At 49.4% G+C, this 27,967-nt stretch overlaps 1 protein-coding gene across 1 annotated transcript; it reads left to right on the top strand.

Annotated features, from left to right (window-relative positions):
* LOC123084317 (ATP-dependent zinc metalloprotease FTSH 4, mitochondrial-like) lies at positions 1 to 27,311 on the top strand. Its single transcript, XM_044505983.1, has 4 exons — positions 1 to 231; positions 355 to 831; positions 898 to 1,182; positions 26,796 to 27,311. The coding sequence occupies exons 1-4, from the start codon at positions 139 to 141 to the stop codon at positions 27,309 to 27,311; spliced, it is 1,371 nt and encodes a 456-aa protein (XP_044361918.1). The 5' UTR covers positions 1 to 138.
* Positions 27,312 to 27,967: the final 656 nt, after the last annotated feature.

Here is a 27,967-nt window from a genome sequence, read left to right on the forward strand (position 1 = left end):
TCGACGATGTGAAGAAAGAGTATGATCGTGTGAACAAAGCGTTGGATGATGTGAACAAACTGACCACATATTCAAGCACGAATTCCAATTCCACTGACGCAAAAAAAAGATACATTTGATGCAGCGAAAGACGTGTCCATGCAATCAACCACGACATTTTGTGATGTCAAAGGAGTTGACGAAGCCAAAGCTGAGCTCGAGGATATTGTACACTACCTAAGAAATCCCAAGGTAAGAGATATCAACATCACCAATTAATAAACATATGTGCAGCCTGGTGTTTCAATTCAGCTCTCCTTTTTGTTTCCAGATGTTGATTGAATTGTTAACCTAGCATACTTAACTCATTTGCAGAATTTCACGCGCCTTGGGGGCAAACTTCCAAATGGTGTTTTGCTTGTTGGCCCACCGGGCACAGGGAAGACCATGTTGGCAAAGGCTGTGGCTGGGGAAGCTGGTGTCCCGTTCTTTGCGTGCAGCGGCGGCGATTTTGAGGAGAAATATGTTGGTGTTGGTCCTAAGAGAGTGAGAGATCTCTTCGGTGCTGCAAAGGAGCGGTCCCCTTGCATAATATTCATCGATGAGATTGATGCGGTTGTTGGAACCAGGAACTCATATGATTCAAAGTCATGTAGGCAGACCTTGAACCAGCTGCTTGTTGAGATGGATGGATTCAAGCAGAATGATGGGATCATCATTCTAGCGGCGACCAACTGCCCCGAGTCGCTAGATAAAGCTGTTACTAGACCTGGGCGTTTTGACTGTCATGTTCAGGTTCCTAATCCAGATTTTGAGGGCCGGCGGCAGATCCTCGAGGGTTGTATGTCAAAGGTACATGCTTTGTCCAGAAAGATATTTTGTCCTCGTAGTCTTCAGTGCAAGTCTGCAAGACTTCAGGTCAAAGCCAAGGGTGTGGATCTGAGGACCATTGCGAGGGGGACACCAGGATTCTCGGGTGCAGACCTTACAAACTTGGTGAATGTTGCTGCTCTGAAGGCTACCAAGGATGAGGCAGAAGCTGTTATGATGGATCACATCGAATATGCCAAGGACAAGATCATGATGGGCAGTGAGCGCAAATCGGCTGTGATACCTGAAAACTGCAGGAAGATGACTGCATACCACGCGGGAGGGAGGGCCCTTGTTGCTATCCACACAGATGACGCTCGCCCTATCTCACTAGTAGAAAAGGGGGCAATGGTCCAGGCCAGGTCAGCCCATTAGTCCCGGTTCAATCCAGAACCGGGACCGATGGGGGCATTGGACCCGGTTCGTGAGCCACGGAGGCCGGCCGGGCCACGTGGGCCATTGGTCCCGGTTCAACTGGACCTATTGGTCCCGGTTGGTGGGACGAACCGGGACCAATGGGCCTTGCTCCTGGCCCACCACCATTGGTCCCGGTTGGTGGCTTGAACCGGGACCAAAGGCTGCCCTTTAGTCCCGGTTCTGGCCATGAACCGGGACCAAATAGTTGCCTATATATACCCCTCGCTCGCGAGCAGAGCACTCCCACTGATGGAGTCATATACCTAGGGTGGGGTCACAGACCTGATCTAAGTACCCTGCCCAAGGACACCCTTAGACGAGATCACCTTCCAGTCGACCTACGAGGGACTCACTCGACTGACTTGAAGGACTCGACCACGAAGACTCACTCGACCACCAGAAGGTCAAGAGGCACTCTGCACTGCAACGGTCCGTAATTAAGTAGACTTTATGATAGTAAAGACACTTTATGTGGGGCGTTAAACCCTTCATTACGTGGGTTGGCTGGGGTCCTGGCGCACTCTATATAAGCCACCCCCCTCCACAGGCAGAAGGGTTCGGCACCCTGTAATCCATATACACATAATCCACTCGACCGCCTCCGGGCTCCGAGACGCAGGGCTTTTACTTCCTCCGAGAAGGGCCTGAACTCGTACATCACTTGCGTTTACAACCTCTCCATAGCTAGGACCTTGCCTCTCCATACCTACCCCCACTCTACTGTCAGACTTGGAACCACGACAGTTGGCGCGCACCGTGGGGCCGGTGTTTTAGCGATTTTGTGGAGAAGTTGCGATTCTTCCGAGTACTTTCATCATGATAGCCGCTGGAGTTTTGGTCGAGGGTCGAGAGATTCGTCTCGGTGCTCTCACCTTCGTCGCCGACGACTCCGCCTGGCTCCAGGAGGCTCCACTCGACGTCGATGCACTCCCCGTCCGCGGTGCGACGCATTTTCGCGCATGTGTCCACGGCGTTCTGTTGCGGCAACCGTCGACCCCATATCGGTCGACTGCCCTATCGATCACCCTCCCGGTCTCCCGCCAGCGCAAGCGCTCGGGTCGGTCGAGGCTTCAGCGGTGGGTGAGACACGCGGTGGCTCGCCAGACGGCCACCACCCAAGTTGCGGCAGTCGAGCCCGACGAATCTCTCTACGGCCTGTTCGATCTGTCGACTGGCTCCGTAGAGACTGCATCCGAATGCGATAGCAGTGATCCAGCGGCGGAAATCTTGATGGTCGACGGGCCTCGCAGCCCCCCTGGCTTCGCCCGTGATGGTGGGGCAGGCGACGGAGGCGACCCCGCACGAGACCACGAAGAGTACCAGCCCGAGCCACTCGACTCTCTGCAAAGAGAGGAACTTCGCCGCAGGAACATGGATGCCCTGCATACTCCCATCGCAGGAGAAACCCCCGAGGCTCGCGCCTTGGAGGAGGCACGTTTGGCCAATTTGGCTGAACGCGCTCGCCTGGAGAATCTTCAGCGAGCACTCGACGAGCGCGCGTGGCAACGAGTTCCCGACGCCAGTCGACGTCAACTCTTCCCGCCGACTCAGGTATATCGAACCCCAATCCAGAATTTAGCAGCTGCGACCCGTATTGCAGAGTCCATCCAGCCCTCTCAGTCGGAAGCTGGCAGAGGCTTGATGCAGATCAGGGATCTGCTCCGGGCAGCAGGAGATCAGAATTCAGCCGTGTCGCAGTCGCGCAACAGAATTCACAGTCGATCCGTCGCTGCGAATACGGTTCAGTCGGCTCACAGTCCCAGATCGCCTCCGCGGCGTGAGGGGCGCGAGAATTAGCGAGACCAATATGGAGACCGACACGACCGAGATGATAGGCGTTGAGTGCCCACTTCCCCTCTGAGGGGTGGGTCTTACGCTCCTCGGCAGCAAGATGACAGACGTTAGCTCAGTGCGGGGCGAAGAGTTCCAGTCGACCCCAGGGAACCAGGCTTCGACGCGCAATCAATTATCGTGCAAGGCTTGGTCGACCGGAACAGAGCCCATCGAGGTGGACTCGACAGAGATGCGCCCGCGAGTAGTGGAGTGCACGTTTCTGGTCCGGAATGTTTCAGCAGAGCCATCAGAGCCGCAGTGATTCCTCCCAATTTCAGGTTGGCAACAGGAGTCAGCAAGTTCACCGGTGAGTCTAAGCCTGAAACTTGGCTTGAGGACTACCAAGTGGCGGTTCAGATTGGTGGTGGGAATGACGAGGTGGCCATGAAGCATTTGCCCCTCATGTTGGAAGGTTCTGCCAGAGCGTGGTTGAATCAGTTACCTCCCAGCAGTATTTACACTTGGGAAGATCTGTCCCGAGTGTTTGTCAGAACGTTTGAAGGAACTTGCAAGCGACCTGCTGGATTGACGGAGCTGCAAGTCTGCGTGCAGAAGACCAATGAGACTCTCAGGGAGTATATTCAGAGATGGATCACTTTGCACCATACTGTGGAGAATGTGTCTGATCATCAGGCAGTCTGTGCCTTCAAGGATGGTGTCAAGAACAGAGAATTGAGTTTGAAATTTGGTCGAACCGGAGACATGACATTGAGTCGGATGATGGAAATTGCTACCAAGTACGCCAACGGCGAAGAAGAAGACCGACTCCGAAGCGGCAAGCACAAGCCGAGCCAGTCGGAGAAGGGAAACACCAGTCGGAAACAGAAGCGGAAGGCTGAACTGGCAGCTCCTGGAGAGGCTCTGGCCGTGGCTCATGGAAAGTTTAAAGGGAAACCAAAAGGATCCTGGAACCCTAAGAAGGTAAAGGATAAAGAAGGAAACGACGTGATGGATATGCCATGTCATATCCACACGAAGAAAGACGAAGAGGGGAATATCATTTACCCAAAGCATACCACTCGCCAATGTCGACTCCTGATCCAGCAGTTTCAAGGAAAACAGTCTAAAGACAAGGAAAAGGAGTCGGACAAGGCCGAAGACAAGGAGGATAGTGAGGAAGGATATCCGCATGTCAACTCCACTCTGATGATCTTTGCAGATGTGGAAAGCAAGAGTCGATTGAAAGTCATTAACCGCGAGGTGAACATGGTTACCCCAGCAAAAGCAAATTATCTGAGATGGTCCCAAACACCCATCACATTCGACCAATCTGATCACCCGACTCATATTGCCACCCCTGGGAGGCAAGCTCTGGTGGTCGATCCAGTTGTCGAAGGCACTCGACTGACAAAAGTGCTGATGGACGGTGGTAGCAGACTGAATTTGTTGTATGCAGACACACTGAAAGGAATGGGCATTCCGATGTCCCGACTGAGCACCAATAACATGAGCTTTCATGGAGTTATACCGGGGAAGAAAGCCGAGTCACTCGGCCAAATAGCTTTGGACGTGGTGTTTGGTGATTCGAAACATTTTCGCAAAGAGAAGTTGACGTTTGAGGTCGTGGATTTTCAGAGTGCATATCATGCCATTTTGGGGAGACCAGCTTATGCACGGTTCATGGCTCGACCATGTTACGTGTACCTCAAATTGAAGATGCCCGGCCCCAAAGGAGTGATCACTGTCACCGGTGATCGAAAAAAGGCAGAAGAGTGCTTTCAGAAGGGCTCAAAGATTGCTGATTCCCAGGTGACAGCGGTCGAGTTTGAAGAATACAAGCAAAACGCAGATCCGAGTGATTTGCTGTGATCCAAGAAACCCGCCACAGAATCTGCATTTCAGTCGTCCGGTGAGATGAAGCCTGTTCACATTCACCCGACCGACCCCGATGCAGCCCCGACCCACATCTCCACAACACTCGACCCGAAATAGGAAGAAGCGCTCATCCAGTTCCTCCGTGAGAACTGGGACATTTTTGCATGGAAGCCCGCTGACATGCCGGGTGTTCCCAGGGGACTGGCTGAGCATCGCCTAAGAGTTGACTCATCAGCAAAACCAGTCAAAGAGCATCTTCGGCGGTCCGCCGTCCAGAAGAGAAAAGCCATTGGTGACGAAGTGGCTCGACTGTTGGCGGCAGGATTTATCCGAGAGATATACCACTCCGAGTGGCTCGCTAATGTCGTCATGGTTCCTAAGAAGGACAAATCGCTCCGAATGTGCATTTATTTCAAGCACATCAACCGGGCCTGCCCGAAAGATCATTTTCCTCTCCCTCGCATAGATCAAATTGTTGACTCGACCGCGGGATGCGAGAGATTGTCTTTTCTAGACGCCTACTCCGGGTACCACCAGATCCATCTGTACGGACCCGACGAGGTAAAAACAGCTTTCATCACTCCATTCGGGTGCTTCTGCTATATCACAATGCCATTCGGCCTCAAGAATGTCGGAGCCACATTTATGCGAATGATTCAGAAGTGTCTACTCACTCAAATCAGTCGGAATGTGGAAGCGTATATGGATGATATCGTCGTCAAGTCACGAAAGGGTTCCGACCTGCTCGCTGACCTCGCCGAAACATTTGCCAACCTCAGAAGGTATGATATCAAGCTCAATCCATCAAAGTGCACATTCGGAGTTCCTAGTGGCAAGTTACTCGGTTTTCTCGTTTCCGAGCGAGGGATCGACGCTAATCGAGAAAAGATCGGCACTATTCTCCGAATGAAACGCCCTGTGCGAGTGCACGATGTCCAGAAGCTTACTGGATGCTTGGCCGCATTAAGTCGATTCATCTCACGACTCGGTGAAAAGGCATTGCCTCTTTACCGACTAATGAAGAAGGCAGACAAGTTCGAGTGGACTCAAGAAGCTGATGCAACGTTTGCCGAGCTAAAAGCTCTGCTCTCCACCCAGCCGGTGCTTGCTGCTCCAATCAGCAAAGAGCCTCTGTTGCTTTATATCGCAGCCACAGGACAAGTCGTCAGTACAGTGCTTACGGTCGAGCGGGAAGAAGAAGGAAAAGCTTTCAAAATTCAACGCCGAGTGTATTATTTGTCTGAAGTCTTGACTCCATCCAAGCAGAGATATCCTCATTATCAGAAGCTTGTGTATGGAATATACATGACCACAAAGAAGGTTGCTCATTATTTCTCTGATCATTCCATCACAGTCGTCAGCGACGCTCCACTATCAGAGATTTTGCACAACAGAGATGCAACTGGTCGAGTGGCTAAATGGGCGATTGAACTTCTTCCCCTTGATATCAAGTTTGAGGCAAAGAAAGCCATTAAATCCCAGGCACTAGCAGATTTCCTCGCCGAGTGGATTGAACAGCAGCAGCCGACTGAAGTTCACTCGGAGCATTGACCATGTTTTTTGATGGCTCTAAGATGTTGAATGGTTCCGGTGCTGGGGTTGTCCTGGTTTCCCCCAGAGGAGATAAGCTCAGATATGTGCTCCAGATTCACTTTGATTCCTCCAACAATGAGGCAGAGTATGAGGCCCTCTTATGCGGATTGCGCATGGCCATTTCACTCGGCGTCCGTCGCCTGATGGTCTATGGCGATTCAGATTTAGTGGCCAACCAAGTGATGCAGGAGTGGGACGTGAGAAGCCCAGCCATGACTGGATACTGCAGTGCAGTGAGGAAGCTGGAAAAGAAGTTCGAGGGGTTGGAGCTCCATCATATACCCCGACTGAAAAATCAAGCAGCTGATGATCTAGCAAAGATAGGTTCCAAGAGAGAAGCCATTCCGAGTGGTGTGTTCTTGGAGCATATACACACTCCGTCAGTCAAAGAAGATCCTTTCACCGAAGAAGCTCCACAGACCAAGAGTGCCACAGATCCGACTGAGGTTGAAGTCCCAGCAGTGGTCGACTTGGTCATGGAGGTCTTGGTGGTCATTCCCGACTGGACAGTTCCCTATATCACGTATATCCTGAGAAAAGAGCTTCCGGAGGATGAGGAAGAGGCTCGACAGATCGTCCGTCGATCTAAAGCCTTTACCGTAATCAAAGGACAGTTGTATAGAGAAAGCGCGACTGGAGTTGGTCAGAAGTGCATAACACCAGAAGAGGGTCGAATCATCCTTAATGATATCGACTCGGGGACCTGTGGTCATCATGCGTCCTCTCGGACCATCGTAGCCAAAGCATTCCGAGCCGGATTTTACTAGCCAAAGGCGAATGAGATGGCAAAGGAAATAGTGGATAAGTGCGAGGGATGTCAGTTCTACTCGAATATGTCGCACAAGCCTGCATCGGCCCTGAAGACCATTCCACTCGTCTGGCCTTTCGCAGTATGGGGATTGGACTTGGTCGGTCCTTTGAGAACAGGTCGAAGTGGCTTCACGCATGTACTGGTGGCAGTCGACAAGTTCACCAAGTGGATTGAGGCTAAACCAATCAAGAACCTTGATGCCAGTACTGTTGTTAGCTTCATCAGGGAACTGATATTCAGATATGGAGTCCCGCACAGCATCATTACGGATAATGGGTCGAACTTTGACTCGGAGGAATTCAGGGATTTCTGCAACTCTCAAGGCACATGAGTCGACTACGCTTCAGTCGCCCATCCGCAGACGAATGGACAAGCAGAGCGAGCCAATGGCCTGATTCTCAAGGGATTGAAACCCCGACTGATGCGTGATCTCAAGCATGCAGCTGGAGCATGGGTCGACGAACTTCCCTCGGTGCTTTGGGGACTACGGACCACACCTAATCGGTCGACCGGAAGAACTCCATTCTTCTTGGTCTACGGAGCTGAAGCAGTCTTGCCGAGTGATCTTCTCCACAATGCTCCTCGAGTTGAGATCTACAACGAAGCAGAAGCTGAACAAGCGCGGCAGGACGCAGTCTACCTTTTAGAGGAAGAAAGGGAGATGGCTCTGATCCGATCGACCATCTACCAGCAAGCTTTGCGTCGTTTCCACGCCAGAAATGTGAGGGGTCGAGCCTTCCAGGAAGGGGATTTAGTTCTCCGAGTGGTTCAGAAGAAACATCACAAGCTTGCTCCTTCTTGGGAAGGACCCTTCATCGTCACCAAAGTTCTCCACAATGAGGCATACCGTCTTTACAACGTCGAACATAATATCGACGAGCCCCGAGCTTGGAACGCGGAGCTACTCCGCCCATTTTACACTTAAGTTTATCACTCGGATGAGTTGCAATAAAGTACTCCTGTAGCTCATGGATTTCAAAATAATAGTGTCATAGTTCCTCCATAATTTTTGTCACTTTTTATTTTTGTCCAATAAAATTTTCCCCTCAGTGGGTGACTTAGACGCGAATCCGTTTCGCCTAAGTTTGTAAAAATCCTTACCGAGTGGTGAGCCAGACTCCCACTCGGAGGCTTAGCTGCGAATCCGTTTCGCCTAAGATTAAATAAAATCCTACCGAGTGAAGAGCAAACCTCTCACTCGGGGGCTTAGCTGCAGCCCAGTGCTCGCCTAAGTTATAAAAATCCTACCGAGTGGTAAGCCAGACTTCCACTCGGAGGCTTAGCTGCAGCCCAGTGCTCGCCTAAGATGTAAAAATCCTACCGAGTGGTAAGCCAGACTTCCACTCGGGGGCTTAGCTGCAGTCCAAGTACTCGCCTAAGTTACCAAAATCCTACCGAGTGGTAAGCCAGACTTCCACTCGGGGGCTTAGCTGCAGTCCAAGTACTCGCCTAAGTTATCAAAATCCTACCGAGTGGTAAGTCAGACTTCCACTCGGAGGCTTAGCTGCAGTCCAAGTACTCGCCTAAGTTATAAAAATCCTACCGAGTGAAGAGCAAACCTCTCACTCGGAGGCTTAGCTGCAGCCCAGTGCTCGCCTAAGATGTAAAAATCCTACCGAGTGGTAAGCCAGACTTCCACTCGGTGGCTTAGCTGCAGTCCAAGTACTCGCCTAAGTTACCAAAATCCTACCGAGTGGTAAGCCAGACTCTCACTCGGGGGCTTAGCTGCAGTCCAGTGCTCGCCTAAGTTATAAAAATCCTACCGAGTGAAAGCAACTTCCACTCGGAGGCTTAGCTGCAGTCCAGTGCTCGCCTAAGTTATAAAAATCCTACCGAGTGAAGAGCAAACCTCTCACTCGGGGCTTAGCTGCAGCCCAGTGCTCGCCTAAGATATAAAAATCCTACCGAGTGAAGAGCAAACCTCTCACTCGGGGCTTAGCTGCAGCCCAGTGCTCGCCTAAGTTATAAAAATCCTACCGAGTGAAGAGCAAACCTCTCACTCGGGGCTTAGCTGCAGCCCAGTGCTCGCCTAAGTTATAAAAATCCTACCGAGTGAAGAGCAAACCTCTCACTCGGGGGCTTAGCTGCAGCCCAGTGCTCGCCTAAGTTATAAAAATCCTACCGAGTGAAGAGCAAACCTCTCACTCGGGGGCTTAGCTGCAGCCCAGTGCTCGCCTAAGATATAAAAATCCTACCGAGTGAAGAGCAAACCTCTCACTCGGAGGCTTAGCTGCAGTCCAAGTGCTCGCCTAAGATATAAAAATCCTACCGAGTGAAGAGCAAACCTCTCACTCGGAGGCTTAGCTGCAGCCCAGTGCTCGCCTAAGATATAAAAATCCTACCGAGTGAAGAGCAAACCTCTCACTCGGAGGCTTAGCTGCAGCCCAGTGCTCGCCTAAGATATAAAAATCCTACCGAGTGAAGAGCAAACCTCTCACTCGGGGGCTTAGCTGCAGCCCAGTGCTCGCCTAAGATATAAAAATCCTACCGAGTGAAGAGCAAACCTCTCACTCGGGGGCTTAGCTGCAGCCCAGTGCTCGCCTAAGATATAAAAATCCTACCGAGTGAAGAGCAAACCTCTCACTCGGGGGCTTAGCTGCAGCCCAGTGCTCGCCTAAGATATAAAAATCCTACCGAGTGAAGAGCAAACCTCTCACTCGGGGGCTTAGCTGCAGCCCAGCGCTCGCCTAAGTGGATTAAGGAATAAGTCGACTGCAGTGAGCGTCTTGCTTTGAACCTGCAAAAGACATTTCAAGCCAAAAGCAATCATATTCAAACATCAAATTCAAGTTCGGAACGATACCTAAAGGAACCGAAAGTGCTCAGGCGCTAAGCCTGTTAAGGTTTATCGGTTACAACTCCACTCGGCATACCGAGGCAAATTTAAAGCGTCGAGCTTAAAAGAAGTTTTTTACCCCTCCTGTGGAGGGCTGGAAGGTGCAACAAACTCATCAAGATCAATTCCATCTGCGATCCGAGTGGCAGCAGCAATGAAAGTTTCCATAAAGGACCTGAAGTCGTGTTTCTTGGTGTTGGCCACCCGGAGGGCCGCCAGCTTGTCTTCTCGCGCATCTTTGCAGTGGACTCGGGCCAGACACAGAGCAACATCTGCACCGCACCGAGCCGAGGACTTTTTCCACTCCTGCACTCGACCAGGGACCGTGTTCAAGCGAGCCATCAGCGACTCGAGGTCGTTCTGGAGTGTCTCCCTGGGCCAGAGCGTTGAGTCGATGCGAGATGTGGCGACCTTCAGCCTTGCAAGATAGTCCACGACAGCTGCAACACGGGACTCCAGTCGGAAAACATTCATGGCAACTTCGTCGTTCACCGGAGAATTGACGGGGTCAAGGTTTGGTTCCAGCCGGCTAGTCTCTTCTTCAAAGTCTTGACAAAATTCTGCAAGGGCGATCACCGAGTCAAGGCAATGGTCGAATGGAAAAATCACAGTTGAAAATGATTGTTGAGCGTAAAGGTTTACCTTCAAGCATAAGGAACAGCTTCTTGGCAAGACCACTCAGGAAGGCCTCCAGATCATTTTTCTTCCCAAGAGCAGCTTTCAGATTGGTATTTTCTTGTTCAAGCTTGGTGACTGAAGCTAACTTCTCGTCAGCAAGCTTGATCTTCTCAGCTAGTTCAAGGTCTTTTTTCTGTTGGGCCTCCTTCACCTTACCTGCAAGTTACAGCAAGATCAGATTTTGAAACAAATAAAGGGAAAAAGCAGTCGTCGAGGTCTCACCAAACATACCTTTGGTCTCCTCCTTTGCCTTCGTCAGATTCTCCTGAGCCAGCTTCAAATCCAGCTCGAGCTGAATGTGCTTGTTTTCCAGCTCAGTGTAGCGAGCCGCAAGGTCACAGGATCTCTGCGAAGAATCAATCGACTAAATGTCAAAGATAATTCACTTCCGAGTGGAAAAGGAAAAATCATGCGTTTCTAAGACTACAGCCGAATACAAGCATTCGACCGTAGTCTCGGGGACTACACCCAGTGGGTGCACTCAGCGTGCCCCCACTAATCCTATTGAAGACAGAGTCGACCAGTCGACCTCAAAAAAAAAGATGTATTCTTTAAGACTGTAATCGACTACAAGCAGTCGACCACAGTCTCGAGGACTACACCCAGTGGGTGCACTCAGCGTGCCCCCACCGGTTTGCGAAATCCATTCGCCATAGTCGAATGACGGAAAGACTGAACTTATAAAGCCTAAGGCCGACTGCCAGCAGTCGACCTTAGCCTTGGGGACTACACCCAGCGGGTGCACTCAGCGTGCCCCCGCTAACACGGAGTTTAAATCGACACACCCAGTGGGTGATTACTATAAATTCTGGAAAGAAAAGTTTTGATAGCATATCCTAACAGAACAAGCGGTGGTCGACTGACCTGAACATTGCTTTGAAGGGCGGAACTGGCGTCGTAAGCTGCCTGGCTCGCATCCCGGATGGTCTTCAACTGCTCCATCATGATCCCTGCCTGGCGTATCGCCTCCTTCGCGGCGCCAGCTTGGTCCTCTGGGACGTGGTGCGTCGTGAAGAGGGAGGGCTGCAGAGCACTCGTCAGTGGATCTGCGAAGGACACAGTGTGTCGAGTGGTGTTCTCCTCCGCGACCAGAGTCTCAGGCACCGTCACATCCTGGGGCACCCTGCCGGCAGACGCTTTCCTACTCCTTCTGTGCTTCAGCGGTTCCTCATCTTCATCATCATCAGGGAGAGTGATAACAACATTGGATGGAGCTACAGAAAAGAATCAGAATTAGAGATCATGAGTCAGTCGACTAGAAACGGTGTTAAGAGTATAGTACCAGGTTTTGAGGTTGCTGCGTCCTCCATCTCATGGTCGTCAGCCCGGGATGAGGTCTCAGAAGTGGCAGCACTGCAACTCCAAAGAGTCAGTCGACTAACTCCAGCGCCAACCAGAGATAAAGTTCGCACAAAGCAAGAAGACTTAAGTGGCATGATTACCCTGATATGGTGGGGATGGACACCTTCATCTTCGGCAGGAGCTTGGTCGGCTTTGACGGGGCCGCCCTGGGCTGCTTCGACGCCTTTTCAGTCGGCGCCGGAGAGGTGGTCCGAGGGCGCTTGGTCGACTGTGTAACAGTCGCAACCCCCTTGTCGCGTTCAGTCGCAGGGTCATGGACAAGCTTCGACCGCCTTTCCAAGCGCGGTGGTGCGGCCTCCACCTCCTCCTCCTCCTCCTCTTCTTCGTCCTCATCATCATCATCATCATCATCATCATCATCATCATCGTCATCGTCATCATCATCATCCTCAGCGGCGTCCGAGTCCCACTCCTCCTCCTGGCTCTCGCCCCCGCTCGCTTCTCCCTCCTCAGTCGGAGCCTGTGCTCCATTGGGCATCGAGTACAGCTCAGTGAGGACCTGATAGACATCAAGACAAAGATCAGTCGACCGATCGGCAGAGAAAACAGAAATAAATGTGACAAGAATACAATGGGAAGTGGAGCAGACATACCTTGTTTGGATCACTGTGGTGGTCGAGTGGAGGAATCCTTCTGGCTCCACGAGGGTTATCCTTGTTCCCAGTGACAGCGGCCATCCACCTTTCCAGAGTGACATCGTTGACTGCTTCTGGATGGACCCGAGTCTCATCCTCAGTCCCGCGGTACAACCACATGCAATGGCTCCGGAACTGAAGAGGCTGGATACGACGCCTAAGAAAAACCTCCAGGAGATCCATACCCGTCACTCCCTCCCGAACCAACTGAACTACACGCTCCATCAGCATCTTCACGTCAGCTTTCTCCTCCGGAATCACCTTCAGAGAGGAGGGCCTGTTCACTCGACTCATGGTGAACTGAGGGAGTCCACTCGACTGCCCCGGCGTCGACTGATCCTGGCAGTAGAACCAGGTCGACTGCCAGCCTCTGACTGACTCGGGAATGTCATGGCTGGGAAGGTGCTCTTGTTCCTCACCTGGATCCCCAGACCCCCACACATTTGGACAACTCGGGTTTTTTCGTCGCCTGGGCTCGCCTTCTTCACGGTCTGAGAGCGACACGTGAAGATGTGCTTGAACAAGCCCCAATGCGGTCGAAAACCCAGAAAACTCTCACACATGGACACAAACGCGGCAAGATAGGCGATAGAATTTGGGGTGAAGTGGTGGAGTTGCGCTCCAAAGAAGTTCAAGAAACCACGGAAGAAAATGCTCGGCGGCAAAGAAAATCCGCGGTCGACATGGGTAGCCAGAAGCACGCACTCACCCTCTTCCGGCTGGGGCTGCCACTCTTTCCCCGGAAGCCTTGCAGCTCCATGAGGGATCAGGCCCTCGTTGGCCATGTCGAGGAGATCCGTCTCCGTGATGGTCGACTGGATCCAATCTCCCTGGACCCAGCCTTTCGGCAGGCGAGATCTGGACGAAGACCCGCCACGACTAGTGGATCTCCCCTTCGCCTTCTCCGTCGCCGACGCCTTCTTCACGCGTTCCAGCGCCGCCGTCTTCTCCTTGACCATGGCTGCCGGCGAGACGCGCGAGGAGATGTTGTGCGGAGGCGAGAGCGAGCGCGTTGAGCGGAGACGAAGGGAGCAGAGAGAGAATGCCGAGGCACTGTTCAAAAAGCCCTCGCCGGGCGCGTTTATAAGATCCCTTCCGAGTGGATGACAGGTGGGCCCGGTCGATCTAGTCATATCCTGAAACAGTTGCGCGGGCGTGATACGTGGCGAAAAAAGCGGCGCGGGGATCGAGGCGTCTATGCCCTGTCCCATCCGAGCGCCGCGGTCCGCCCCGCTTCGCGCGCTTCCCCAAATTTTGTATCCCGCGGAATCCGCAAACGGCAGATCGGTCTGCCAGACACGGGATTTCCTGCGATCCGTCGCTCGGAAATCGGCGAAGTCCAAAAGATCACTCGACAGAAGAAAAGAATGGATCGAGTCGACTGAAGAAAAGTTGCTCACTATCAACAAAGAGATTTTTTGGTTCAAAACAACGCACGGCCAGTATGCGAAGGTTAATCGGAAACAACATCAACTCCTTCATCACTCAAGCCTCAATCCATTCGGGGGCTAATGATCGAGTCATATACCTAGGGTGGGGTCACAGACCTGATCTAAGTACCCTGCCCAAGGACACCCTTAGAAGAGATCACCTTCCAGTTGACCTACGAGGGACTCACTCGACTGACTTGAAGGACTTGACCACGAAGACTCACTCGACCACCAGAAGGTCAAGAGGCACTCTGCACTGCAACGGTCTGTAATTAAGTAGACTTTATGATAGTAAAGACACTTTATGTGGGGCGTTACCAGTAACGCCCCGGACTTAATGTACCTTAAACCCTTCATTACGTGGGTTGGCTGGGGTCCTGGCGCACTCTATATAAGCCACCCCCCTCCACAGGCAGAAGGGTTCGGCACCCTGTAATCCATATACACATAATCCACTCGACCGCCTCCGGGCTCCGAGACGTAGGGCTTTTACTTCCTCCGAGAAGGGCCTGAACTCGTACATCACTTGCGTTTAGAACCTCTCCATAGCTAGGACCTTGCCTCTCCATACCTACCCCCACTCTACTGTCAGACTTAGAACCACGACACCCACTGCTCTGTTTTTCGTGGACGGCAAGGGGAGAGCTTTGTGGTGCTCTAGCTCACCTCCTATGCACACGAGGTGTTCGATGGAATGCCCGATCCACACTACTTAAGCTTTCTCCTCTCCAAGCTCGACCTCCAAGCTCCATTTTCCTCAATAGTTGTCTAGGTTTAGCGGTCTGTCACGTCCCGTCCCCGTCTTCACCGCCGTTGATCGCCCGCGCCGATCTCGTCGCCGGCACCACCGTGGTGAGCCTCTTGTTCTTATCTTCTTTCTGAAAGGAAAAAAAATTCTTACTTGTATGTTTATATAGATACTTGTATAATTTTCTTACTTTTATTATTGCATCTTATATAGTGCGATGGTTTTGGTATCCGCCCCCGTCGGCCCTCGTCCTGTCTATGATTCGGATGTGGTATATATTATCTTTTCATAACTATTGGTTCATTTATTGTTTATGACAATTATGCCGACCAACGTGACATAGATTTTATTTATCTAGGAGGTTGTTGAACCGGAAATTCCAACCGACCCTATTGTCGAGAGGTTAAATTTAGTTGAAGAAGAAAACAATTTGTTGAAGGAAAAAATTAGAAAAATTGAGGAGGAGAAGATGATATTGGAGTTGCATGTTGCGGATGTCGTCGATGATCACAAGATCAAGATGGATGCAATGCGCTTGAAGATTAGAAAGATTAGAAAATATGCCATTCATACCAAGGCTTGGTATCATTATGCCGTTGGATCAGTTCACTAGTAGAAAAGGGGGCATTGGTCCAGGCCGGGTCAGCCCATTAGTCCCGGTTCAATCCAGAACCGGGACCAATGGGGGCATTGGACCCGGTTCGTTAGCCCCGGGGGCCGGTCGGGCCACGTGGGCCATTGGTCCCGGTTCGTCTGGACCTTTTGGTCCCGGTTGGTGGGACGAACCGGGACCAATGTGCCTTGCTCCTGACCCACCACCATTGGTCCCGGTTGGTGGCCTGAACCGGGACCAAAGGCTTCCCTTTAGTCCCGGTTCAAGCCACGAACCGGGACCAATTAATTGCCTATATAGACCCCGCGAGCAGAGCACTCTCACTGCTCTGTTTTTCGTGGCCGGCGAGGAGAGAGCTTTGTGGTGCTCTAGCTCACCTCCTATGCACACGAGGTGTTCGATGGAATGCCCGAGCCACACTACTTAAGATTTCTCCTCTCCAAGCTCCACCTCCAAGCTCCATTTTTCTCAATATTTGTCTAGGTTTAGCGGTCCGTCACGTCCCATCCCCGTCTTCACCGCCGTCACATTGGTTGCGATTATGATCGCATTTGTTTTCGCATTGAAATGTTTTACATAGTTTTAGTGTATCGTTTAATTAATTTATATGCTCTGCAGACCTTTATGTTGTTAGATGAGAACTATGTATGTACTTTGGTTTTAATGTGATGATGAACTTCTATTAATTTGGTCACTTAATTATCTATTCATGATGTTCTGTAATGATTTTTGACACACTTAATTATATATAATGCACGCAGATGAACCGGCAATGGATGTACGGTTCAAGACACACCTCCGAGTACATTAAGGGCATGCATGATTTTATCGAAGTGGCTGAGGCAAACAAGCAGAATGGTTTTATGTGTTGTCCATGCCCTATATGTGGGAATACGAAGTCTTACTCTGACCGGAAAATCCTTCACACCCACCTGCTTTACAAGGGTTTCATGCCACACTATAATGTTTGGACGAGGCACGAAGAAATAGGGGTTATGATGGAAGACGGCGAAGAAGAAGAGTACGATGACAACTATGTGCCCCCTGAATACGGTGATGCTACTGAAGATCAAGAGGAACCAGACGATGTGCACGATGATGCTGCAACGGGCGAAGCTGCTGAAGATCAAGAGGAACTAGACGATGTGCCCAATGATGATGATCTCCGTCGGGTCCTTGTCGATGCAAGGACACAATGTGAAAGTCAAAAGGAGAAGCTGAATTTCGATCGCATGTTAGAGGACCACAAAAAAGGGTTGTACCCCAATTGCGAAGGTGGCAACACAAAGCTCGGTACCGTACTGTAATTGCTGCAATGGAAGGTAGAGAATGTTGTGCCTGACAAAGGATTTGAGAAGCTACTGAAAATATTGAAGAAGAAGCTTCCAAAGGATAACGAATTGCCCGATAGTACATACGCAGCAAAGAAGGTCGTATGCCCTCTAGGATTGGAGGTGCAGAAGATACATGCATGCCCTAATGACTGCATCCTCTACCGTGGTGCGTACAAGGATCTGAACGCATGCCCGGTATGCGGTGCATTACAGTATAAGATCAGACGAGATAACCCTGGTGATGTTGACGGCGAGCCCCCCAGGAAGAGGGTTCCTGCGAAGGTGATGTGGTATGCTCTTATAATACCACGGTTGAAACATCTGTTCAGAAATGGAGAGCATGCCAAGTTGATGCGATGGCACAGTGAGGACCATAAGAAAGACGGGAAGTTGAGAGCACCTGCTGACGGGTCGCAGTGGAGAAAAATCGAGAGAAAGTACTGAGATGAGTTTGCAAGTGACCCAAGGAATGTATGGTTTGCTTTAAGCGCGGATGGCATTAATCCTTTCGGGGAGCAGAGCAGCAATCACAGCACCTGGCCCGTGACTCTATGTATGTATAACCTTCCTCCTTGGATGTGCATGAAGTGGAAGTTCATTATGATGTCAGTTCTCATCCAAGGCCCTAAGCAACCCGGCAACGACATTGATGTGTACCTAAGACCATTAGTTGAAGAACTTTTACAGCTGTGGAATGGAAACAGTGTACGTATGTGGGATGAGCACAAACAGGAGGAATTTTACCTAAAGGCGTTGCTGTTCGTGACCATCAACGATTGGCCCGCTCTCAGTAACCTTTCAGGACAGACAAACAAGGGACACCACACATGCACACACTGTTTACTTGACACCGATAGTATATACCTAGGAAGCTGCAGGAAGAATGTGTACGTGGGCCATCGTCGATTTCTTCCGACCAACCACCAATGTCGAAAGAAAGGCAAGCATTTCAAAGGCGAGGGAGATCACCGGAAGAAGCCCGCCATGCGTACCGGTGATCACATACTTGCTATGGTCAATGATTTACACGTAATCTTTGGAAAGGGTCCCGGCGGACTAGTTGTTCCGAGTGACGCTGGGGGACACGCACCCATGTGGAAGAAGAAATCTATATTTTGGGACCTACCCTACGGGAAAGACCTAGAGGTCCGCTCTTCGATCGACGTGATGCACGTGACGAAGAACCTTTACGTGAACCTGCTAGGCTTCTTGGGCGTGTATGGGAAGACAAAAGATACAGCTGAGGCACGGGAGGACCTGCAACATTTGCACGAAAAAGACGGCATGCCTCCAAAGCAGTATGAAGGTCCTGCCAGCTATGCTCTTACCAAAGAAGAGAAGGAAATCTTCTTTGAATGCCTGCTTAGTATGAAGGTCCCGACTGGCTTCTCGTCGAATATAAAAGGAATAATAAATATGGTAGAGAAAAAGTTTCAGAACCTAAAGTCTCATGACTGCCAGGTGATTATGACGCAACTGCTTCCGGTTGCATTGACGGGACTTCTACCGGAAAACGTCCGATTAGCCATTGTGAAGCTATGTGCATTCCTCAATGCAATCTCTCAGAAGGTGATCGATCCAGAAATCATACCAAGGCTAAGGAGTGATGTGGTGCAATGTCTTGTCAGTTTCGAGCTGGTGTTCCCACCATCCTTCTTCAATATCATGACGCACGTCCTAGTTCATCTAGTTGACGAGATTGTCATTCTGGACCCGTATTTCTACACAATATGTACCCCTTTGAGAGTTTCATGGGAGTCCTAAAGAAATATGTCCGTAACCGCGCTAGGCCAGAAGGAAGCAGCTCCATGGGCCATCAAACAGAGGATGTCATCGGGTTTTGTGTTGACTTCATTCCTGGCCTTAAGAAGATAGGTCTTCCTAAATCGCGGTATGAGGGGAGACTGATTGGAAAAGGCACGCTTGTAAGGGACTCAATAATATGCAGGGACGGATATTCTTGGTCTCAAGCACACTACACAGTTTTACAGAACTCTACCTTGGTGACCCCGTATGTCGATGAACACAAGAACAGTCTGCGCTCCAAACACCCGGAGCAGTGCGACGACTGGATTACATGTGAACACATCAGGACTTTCAGCAGTTGGTCGGAAGCACGTCTCAGAGGTGACAACACTGTTTGTGATGAGCTGTACTTGTTGTATAGGGGACCATCTTTGACTTTATTGATTTGGAAAGGATACGAGATAAATGGGAATACATTTTACACGATTGACCAAGATCAAAAGAGCACCAACCAAAACAGCGGTGTCCGCTTTGATGCAACAACCGAGAGGGAAAAGGACACATATTATGGTTACATAATGGACATATGGGAACTTGACTACAGACATGATTTTAAGGTCCCTTTGTTTAAGTGCAAATGGGTCAATCTGTCAGGAGGCGGGGTACAGGTAGACCCACAGTACGGAATGCCAACAGTGGATCTGAAAAATCTTGGATACACTGACGAACCGTTCGTCCTAGCCAATGATGTGGCACAGGTTATCTATGTGAAGGACATGTCTACCAGACCGAGAAAGAGAAAAGATAAGGAAACGAATACATCATACGATGAGCCAAAGCGCCACATAGTTCTTTCAGGAAAAAGGGACATCGTGGGAGTGGAGGGCAAGACAGACATGTCTGAAAATTATGAAAAGTTCCATGAAATTCCTCCCTTCAAAGTCAAGGCTGACCCCAGCATCCTGATAAACGATGAAGATTATCCATGGTTACGACGCAATAAGCAAATGAAACAAGCGAAGAAAAAATGAAGACTTTCTCCCGCAACTATTATGATGATAGCATGCCAACTTTGTAACAGACGAGTATGATACCATTGTCCGTTTTGTGGGTGAATTTATGATACCATGCCAACTTTCAACTTTTTCAGAGTTCATTTGAAATGCTTTAATGTCTTATGGTTCGGCACTCGTAATAATTAAAAATAGCAACAACGAGTATTTTGTTGTAAGTAGAAACAAAATAAAATAAATAAAGCAAGAAAGAAAACAAAAAAACAAAAAAAGTGTTTTCAAATTTGAAAACTAATGGCACTAACAAAAAGTTTATAATTTTCCTAAAACTAAAAGCAAAAAGAATTTAAAAATAAAGCAAAAAACAAAAGAAAATAAATAATGCAGAAAACAAAACAAAAAACTAGAAGAAAATATAAATAGCAACAATAAGTAAAGAAAACAATAAAACAAAAAAAATACCTCATACTGGGCCCCCACGGCCTGAATACGACTAGAAACCCTACCATGGGCCAGGATTCAGGCCCGCAGTAGGCCCAGAAGGCCCATCAGGCAAAGCAGTAGCAAGTAGGCCTGCAAGCCTGCGGTGGAGAGGTGCTCGAGAGGGGTGCGGCAGTGGGGCTTATAAACCACTGCGCGCCCCTCTCAACTAGCGAGGTGGGAATAAACTTTGGCCCCGACGCGGGCAGCATAGGGGCCTTTGGTCCCGGTTGGTGGCACCAACCGGGACTAAAGGGTTGGCATTGGCACCGGTTTCCATGAACCGGCACCAATGCCAACCCTTTATTCCCGGTAGGTGCCACCAACCGGGACCAAAGGCCGCCGCTTCCCGCCCTTTGGGCTGCTGAAAAGAGGCCTTTGGTCCCGGTTGGTGGCACCAACCGGGACTAAAGGGTGCATTAGTCCCGGTTGGTTTCACGAACCGGGACCAATGCTCTTCATATATAACTAGCACTTAGCAGTTTCTCCAAAATCCATCCCTTTCTTCTCCGCCCGACGCCCGCTGCTCTACCTCGTCGCCGACGCCGCCGAGCCATCAGGCTGCTCCACCTCGTCGTTGCCGCTGCCTCCGACGCCGTCAGGCTGCTCCACCTCACCATCGTCGCCGCCTCCGACGCCTTCAGGCTGGTCCACCTCACCGTCATCGCCGCCTCCGACGCCGTCAGGCTGCTCAACTTTGCCGTCGTTGCCGCCCTCGACGCCATCTGCCCCGACGCCGGCGCCGCTCCCCGCGCCCCGACGCCGCCCGCCATGCCCCGCCACCCCCCTGTGAGCACCTGCCTCGCGCCCCTGCCTTGCCTCGCTCCCGCACCCCTGCCCTGCCTCGCGCACCTGCACCCCTGCCGTGCCCCGCCAGCGCCACCGCTGCCGCCATGCCCCTCTGCCCGGCTCTGTTTTTTTTATTAGTTTATTTTTTTTCATATATATATATAATGTATGTGTATGTATGTGGCTATATGTTTTTGTTCATATGTTGCTATATGTTTTTTTATTTTTATTAGTTTATTTTTTTGTTCATATGTGATGTATATGTGTGTGTGGCTATAATGTATATGTGTATGTGATGTATGTGGCTAGAATTTGCTAAATATATATGTTAAAAATATTTTTTTGTTCATAGAAAGTTTTTTGTTCATATATAGAAAGTTACAATTTTAGAAAAGTTTTATATATGCAAAAGTTAAAATTTTAGAAAAAGAAGGATAGGAAAGAAGAAAATAAGAAGAGGAAAGAAAGAAGAAGAGGAGAGGAAAAGAATAGGAGAAATAAATAAGAAGAACAAAACAAGAAGAAAAAGAAGAGGAGAAGAAGAAAAAATAAAAAAATTCTATTTTTTTCTTCTTCTCCTCTATTCCTTTCTTCTTCTCCTCTTTTTTCTTCTTCTTTTTTTTCTTCTTCTTCTTCCTTCTTCCTTCTTCTCTTTTCTTCCTTTTCCTTAATTATTTTTCTTTCTCGAGGGAGAAGAAGAAAAAGAAGAGGAGAAGAAGAAAGAAAGGAATAGAGGAGAAAGAAGAAATTTCAACACGAGGGGGGGTACCGATACCCCCTTCCCGATAACATTATTTTCCCATGTATATGTATGTCGTGTCGTTGTCGATATAACCCCCTCGAGATAACTTCGACATGAGGGGCGGTCGATATATATACCCCCTCTCGACTGTGATAACTTATACAACGGCAGCACCCCCCTCGGCCCTCTCGCTCGACCAAAACTCTCGAGGACACCCAAACCCTAGAGAGAAAACAATGTTGGTCTCCTACCCCCTCCCGCCGCCCCCTACCCGACAAATTAACTCTCTCGAGGCCACCCAAATTTACCAAGTTAAAAGAGCGTTGTCGTCGAGGCCACCCCAAACCCTTGAAGCATTGTGTCGAGGCGACCCCAAACCCTAGAGAAGCAGCGTCGAGGCCACTAACATGATTCCTTATTGTGATTAGCTAGCTAGTTCTACATTTGCCACTAATATATATATATCCATCTGTACCATGTTTGAATAATAATTGACATGTTGTAAATATTTGCAGAAACTATGGAGCACTCCCGAGACGAAGAAACAGAAGCGATGTTGGGGGACATAATCGCACAAGGAAGTGCTGAAGTTGCATCATTTCTCAACGACACCGATGGTCAGGAAGGACTAGGTGAAGAAGAGGGCTATGTTCATGATGGCTTCGGCCCATTAATGCCGGTACAAGAAGAGGACTATGTTCATGATGGCTCCGGTGACACAATGGAGGTACAAGAAGGAGACTGTGCTGACTGCTCCGGTGACCGAACCGAGTCCGGCCAGGTATATATATATATATATATATATATATATATATATATATATATATATATATATATATATATATATATATTAGTTAAGCCCGTGCTGACTAGTTAATTGATGCGTCCATTGTTTTTGTATATGTACACATATTAATTACTCTCGTCTTTCTTCCTTATAATTTCTCCGGATCGAGCACAACTTCGGTAAGGAGACGAGGCCCAAAGAAAAAGTTGAGCTCGGATGAAAAATTTGAGATCATAGAAATCACGCCCGACGGCGAACCGATTGAACCCATCCGTACAAAGCGCGCATTTTCTGCTCAGTGCGGGGTTCTTGTTAGGGACAAGATCCCGATCAGCATCCAACAATGGTATAAGCCTAAGGAGGAAGACCCTGAGGTGTCTTATGTCAATGATATGCAGAAAGAAGATCTTTGGACTCAGCTGAAGGCAAATTTCACCCTACCGCCAGAGGAGGATCCGGAGAAGCCAGTTAAAGAGCAATTAATCAAGTCTTGTGCTCTTAAGAAGATGGCAACCCTATTCAGGAGGTGGAGGAAAGAGCTGAACAAGTTTGTCGACAAAAAAAAGACATCAGAATTCAACGGCAAATATGAAAAGATCAAAGATCACTGGCCCGCATTTATGGCCCACAAGACATCGGAAAAGAGTAAGAAGATGTCGGCGACAAACAAGCAAAATGCTGCGAAGAAGATGCTTCACCATCGCACGGGGTCAGGTGGCTACCTCAAAGCCCGGCCTAAGTGGTCCAAGGCTGAGCATGATTTGCTTGAAAAAGGGATCGAACCAGAGACAATGTACTGGCCAGACTGTTGCCGGACTTGGTTCTTCGGGGATGGCGGAACCTTGGACCCTGTATCAGGGAAGTGCCATTGGACGGACGAGTAACTGCAAATACCAGTCAAGAACCTTCGGCACTATATCGATGCAGCGCAGCGAGGGGCGTTCGTTCCAGACAGGGAGAAGGATGAGCTCACAATGGCCCTCGGGAATCCTGAGCATCCTAGACGGACACGAGGCACGCCAGGCTCCATTCCGTGGAAGGTTGGTTTTCCGGACGCAGGGGGTTACAAAACCCACGAGAGGAGGAAGAAACTGGAGCAGGGCCAACTGCAGGCGCTGCACGAAAGGGTAATGGGGCTAGAGGAACGAGAAGGGGAACGAGAAGCAGCAGATCGCAGCAAACGACCTGCCGAACCTTCCCCCGAAGCTACCCCGCCATCTCAGCGGAGAAGCAGCGTGGCTTCCACCGAGCTGCTTCAGCCGGAGCATGTCTTGACAGCTCCTGCCAGCTATCCCGTGGATGATATCACGGAATCTCAAAATTGCCACATTATGGCGCGATGGATGAATTTGAAGGTCAAGGCGGCTGTTGGCTCTGTTTATCCTACTGGACCCGGCGCAACTTATCACTGCCGGCCGATTCCAGAAGGATATGCTAAGGTGATGGTGGATTAAATAACGGAGGGATTTGAGGACCTCCTGCTTGACCACCCTACCGGTGAAGGGGAGACTAAGCTGGGTTCTGCTCTGAAGACTCCATGCCTATGGCGGAAGGAGCTCATCAACCTTCTGAACTGGACGCCTCCTCCTCCTCCTCCGGCGAGTCAGGGCACTCCGCCTCCTCCACCGCCTCCTCCTCCGGCGAGTGACGATCAAGGCACGCGTGGCGGCACTCCGCCTCCTTCTCCGCCTGTGCCGGTGCTCCCGAGCAGCCAGCAGCCTCCTCCTTCTCCGCCTCGCCAGCAAGGGCGGAAGAGACCTGCCGCCACCCCGGCTGCTCCGGCGCGTCGTAGTCCTTCTCCTCCGCCTCGTAAGCAAGCACGAAAGAATACAGACACCGCATCCGCTCCGTCTGCTCCGGCGTCTAGCAGAACAACCAGAGGCGGGAGGCAATACAGATACGGTCCACCTCTCAAGCCTCTAGAGAAGTTACCGTACGAGAGGGGCCGAGGAGGAAAACGATACGATCGTGCGGACCCATGTGAAGGAGTTCTTTGAAGGGGTGAAAGCAAAGAGACATCCACCTCCGGAGGAGAAGGTAGATCCGGTGAAAGCAAAGCGCACTCTCGATGCCCTAAGGAAACCGGCAAAGTCTCCGCCGAGAACCAACTATGAGCGCATTACTGAACAGACATATCGCCAAGCGGAGCGGTCGGGAAATACTGTCAGACATCAAAGGTCAAGAGAACGAGCAGCTGCGAAAAAAATTGACCAGCTCGGTGAACAAGCAAACCAATCGTGCCCCCCGCTCAATGTGTCTAGCGGCGACATCGTCGCTAATGCTCCGGGGATGGTGGCCGGTTATGGCAATCTACAAGATTACCTGCCTGACGATGCACTTCCTGATTTCATGGAGGTCGACGAACACAGATACGAGTACGGGAAGCCTCTCGTCAAAGATGAAAAACAACGATGATGCGAAGATTCCATACTTGGTACATGAAAACCTGCAGAGAGTCTGGGGGGACGAATAGTTTGTATCTGAACATTAAAGAGGAGCACGACCTCGTTGGAACTGATCTGTTGTGTGTTCCATTTGAGGAGTTTTTCGCGTTCTTCAATCAAAAGGTCCTTGATAAATTAACGGTCTTTTGATACTGCCTGTAAGTACTATTTCTGTCATTAAGTCTCTATATATAGCTTGGCTCTTTCATTGCATGTATTTATAATTAATTATCCTCAATATATTATGCAGATTGAAGATCGTCGAGTGCAAAAAACAAGAAATTTATGATATTGGGTTCATTAACACAAATATCATAGATGAATTTCTGGTTAAAAAGCACGAAAAAGAGGCCGAGGACAACTTGCTACGATCGTTGATCAAAAATCAAAACAAAGATACCATACTCTTTCCTTACAACGGCAAGTGAGTGTTACTGTCGTGTGCATATTCGGTTTCCCTTATTACTCAAGCGAGGTTATAGTAATGTAATTGATGAGTTATGCATGCGTGCACAGGTACCACTATGTTCTTCTGGAGATTAAGCTTGAGCGGGGACTAGTAACCGTCTTAGACTCGAGATGAAAAGATCCCAAAACCTATGCGGACATGACTTAAATGCTCAACAAGTAAGTTCAATCGATCATTATCGCACCATATCGACAACTTTTTGTTCATTTCCTAATATCTCAAGTAATAATAATTATTTTCTTTGTCTTGCAGGGTTTGGAAACAGTCCACCGCAGAAGCTCCGGGACTGCCGAAGGAGCTGCGATATACATACCCGAAAGTAAGTACTACTGGCTAGCTAGTTGCGCGAATCTCCCGTTGATTCTATAGCTATACTTTCATCAATGCCATTTATAATGCTTCATTATCAGTTTGATTGACCTCTATTTCTCGTAAAGTGCTTGTGGCAGGAACAAAGGAATGATTTCTGTGGATAGTACGTGTGCGAGTTCATCCATAATGCGAATTTGAAAAACAAGCGGGGCTACTCTCAAAGACAATATGAAGTGCGTAAGCAATAATATTCATAATTTCATTTTATTACACCATCATTTCTGTTGAGTTTCATTCATATATATATATATATATATATATATATATATATATATTAATTAACACCCTTCTTCAAATTAGACGTGGCAGATGCAGAATGAACTCCTAGAACCAGATCGCATGAAAGCAATTCAAAAGGAATTGGCGAGATTCTTTCTTGACCATGTCATCAATAAAGCCGGAGAATACTATGTGGAAGTTGATTTCAATTGCTAGGGGATTGTAATTAAGAGATCTTACATATTGTACATGTATGTAGCCAATAGCGTCGGATACATAATACGAAAACTTGTTGTTCGACCAATCTCTCGGAGAAGGAGAGGTCGATCGATCACTTCTCTCGGTATGCATGACAAACTTATGTACTCAATGGTTCTCTCGATCACTTATGTATATAGTACGTAGCGTCGACCAAGCATGGACATAAGAGAGGACACTTCTCTCTATTAATTAGCTAGCTAACAAAATATATGAAACACCTAAATTAACCCCCCAAAACCCCCCACCCCCCCTTTCAAAAAAAATAAAACCCCCAGCCACTGGAATGCTGACGCGTGGATGCATTTTGGTCCCGGTTGGTGCCTCCAACCGGGACCAAAGGCCCCCCTACCTGGGCTTGGCGCACCGGCCACGTGGAGGACCATCTGTCCCGGTTCGTGTTTGAACCGGGACTAATGGGGTGAGGTATTAGTAACGACCCATTAGTCCCGGTTCATGAACCGGGACTAAAGGCCCTTACGAACCGGGACAAATACCCTGTTTTCTACCAGTGTCTACAAGGCTACCATTGTCCCGAGGGGGGGCACTCTCGGGATGGTGACCCAGCTGCCAGAGGAAGAAGATGTGTATAAGTTCTCAAGGAAGAAGATGCTGGCGCAATTGGACATCCTCATGGGAGGCAAGGTGGCCGAGGAGCTTATATTTGGAGAGAGTGAGGTGAGCTCTGGTGCCTTGTCTGATCTAAGAGAGGCGACTCAGCTGGCGACAGACATGGTCACCAAGTATGGCATGAGCCAGCAGATCGGCCCTGTTTGCTACGGCAACAACAATGATGGGAAGCAGACGACAACCTTGAGCTGGCAAGCGACAACCCTGGTTGATGAGGAGGTGAAAGATTTACTGGTCAAGGCACGCAAGAACGCGAAAGAGATTATCACGACGCACTGCAAGGAGCTTAATGTGCTAGCCGACGCCCTTCTCGAGCACGGAACTCTCACCGGAGACCAGATCAAGCAGTTTGTAAATGGTCTTGAAATTGATAGCGCGCAGAACGAGGAAACACCTTCGTCATCCTAACTCTGACAGTGGAGATGTAGAATAAGGAAAAACCTACTTCGTCCTTATTTTAATTATTAATTTGGATTCACACAAATGTAAAGAAGATGCACGCACGGTCTGGAGATCTCTGACCTTTTGTTTTTCATGTCTGAAAGGTAATGCAGCATATTTTCTGGAATATTATGTTGTGAATCTGTAAAAACCCATGCTTGTGAATCTCAAATTACATGAATGTAATGTGTCCCAAGATTGGTAAATTTCTTTCAAACTGTACCTCAAAAAACCTCAGATGAACTACTTAAAGAAGATTTGGGACTATGATGTGCATTTTGAAAGAATTGGAAATCTTCCCGCAAAAAAAAGGAGAAAGAATTGGAACTCAGTTGACGTTTGGACGAAAGAGTTAGGACCTCGTATGCATTAGAAAATCTGTAGACAAACTCGAGTTAAGGTTCCCTTCCGATGAGTTAAGCCACAGCCTAACTCCTATATGGTTTAGTTGCTGAAAAATTAGGGAGAACCATCCGCCGGCTCTCAAATTTGAGCTGCCGAAAAGGACTTCTAAGCAAAAGAATTGTTTTGGTGGGTGCTTCCATCTCACTAGACGGCCTCCACCCCGGCGTCGTCTCCGCCGCTTTCCTTTCCCTTGCCAGCCAGCATGCACGCTCACCGAT

Source organism: Triticum aestivum, chromosome 4A (genome assembly GCF_018294505.1).
Source record: "Triticum aestivum cultivar Chinese Spring chromosome 4A, IWGSC CS RefSeq v2.1, whole genome shotgun sequence".
In the NCBI taxonomy this organism is placed as follows: domain Eukaryota; kingdom Viridiplantae; phylum Streptophyta; class Magnoliopsida; order Poales; family Poaceae; genus Triticum; species Triticum aestivum.

Bases quoted from the DNA above. Each gene is read 5' to 3' on its own strand.
- LOC123084317 (XM_044505983.1), top strand. From the start codon at position 139: ATGCAATCAACCACGACATTTTGTGATGTCAAAGGAGTTGACGAAGCC. The intron at 232-354 runs GTAAGAGATATC...ACTCATTTGCAG, and splicing joins ACTACCTAAGAAATCCCAAG to AATTTCACGCGCCTTGGGGG. The intron at 1,183-26,795 runs GTAGAAAAGGGG...AGTGTCTACAAG, and splicing joins ACGCTCGCCCTATCTCACTA to GCTACCATTGTCCCGAGGGG.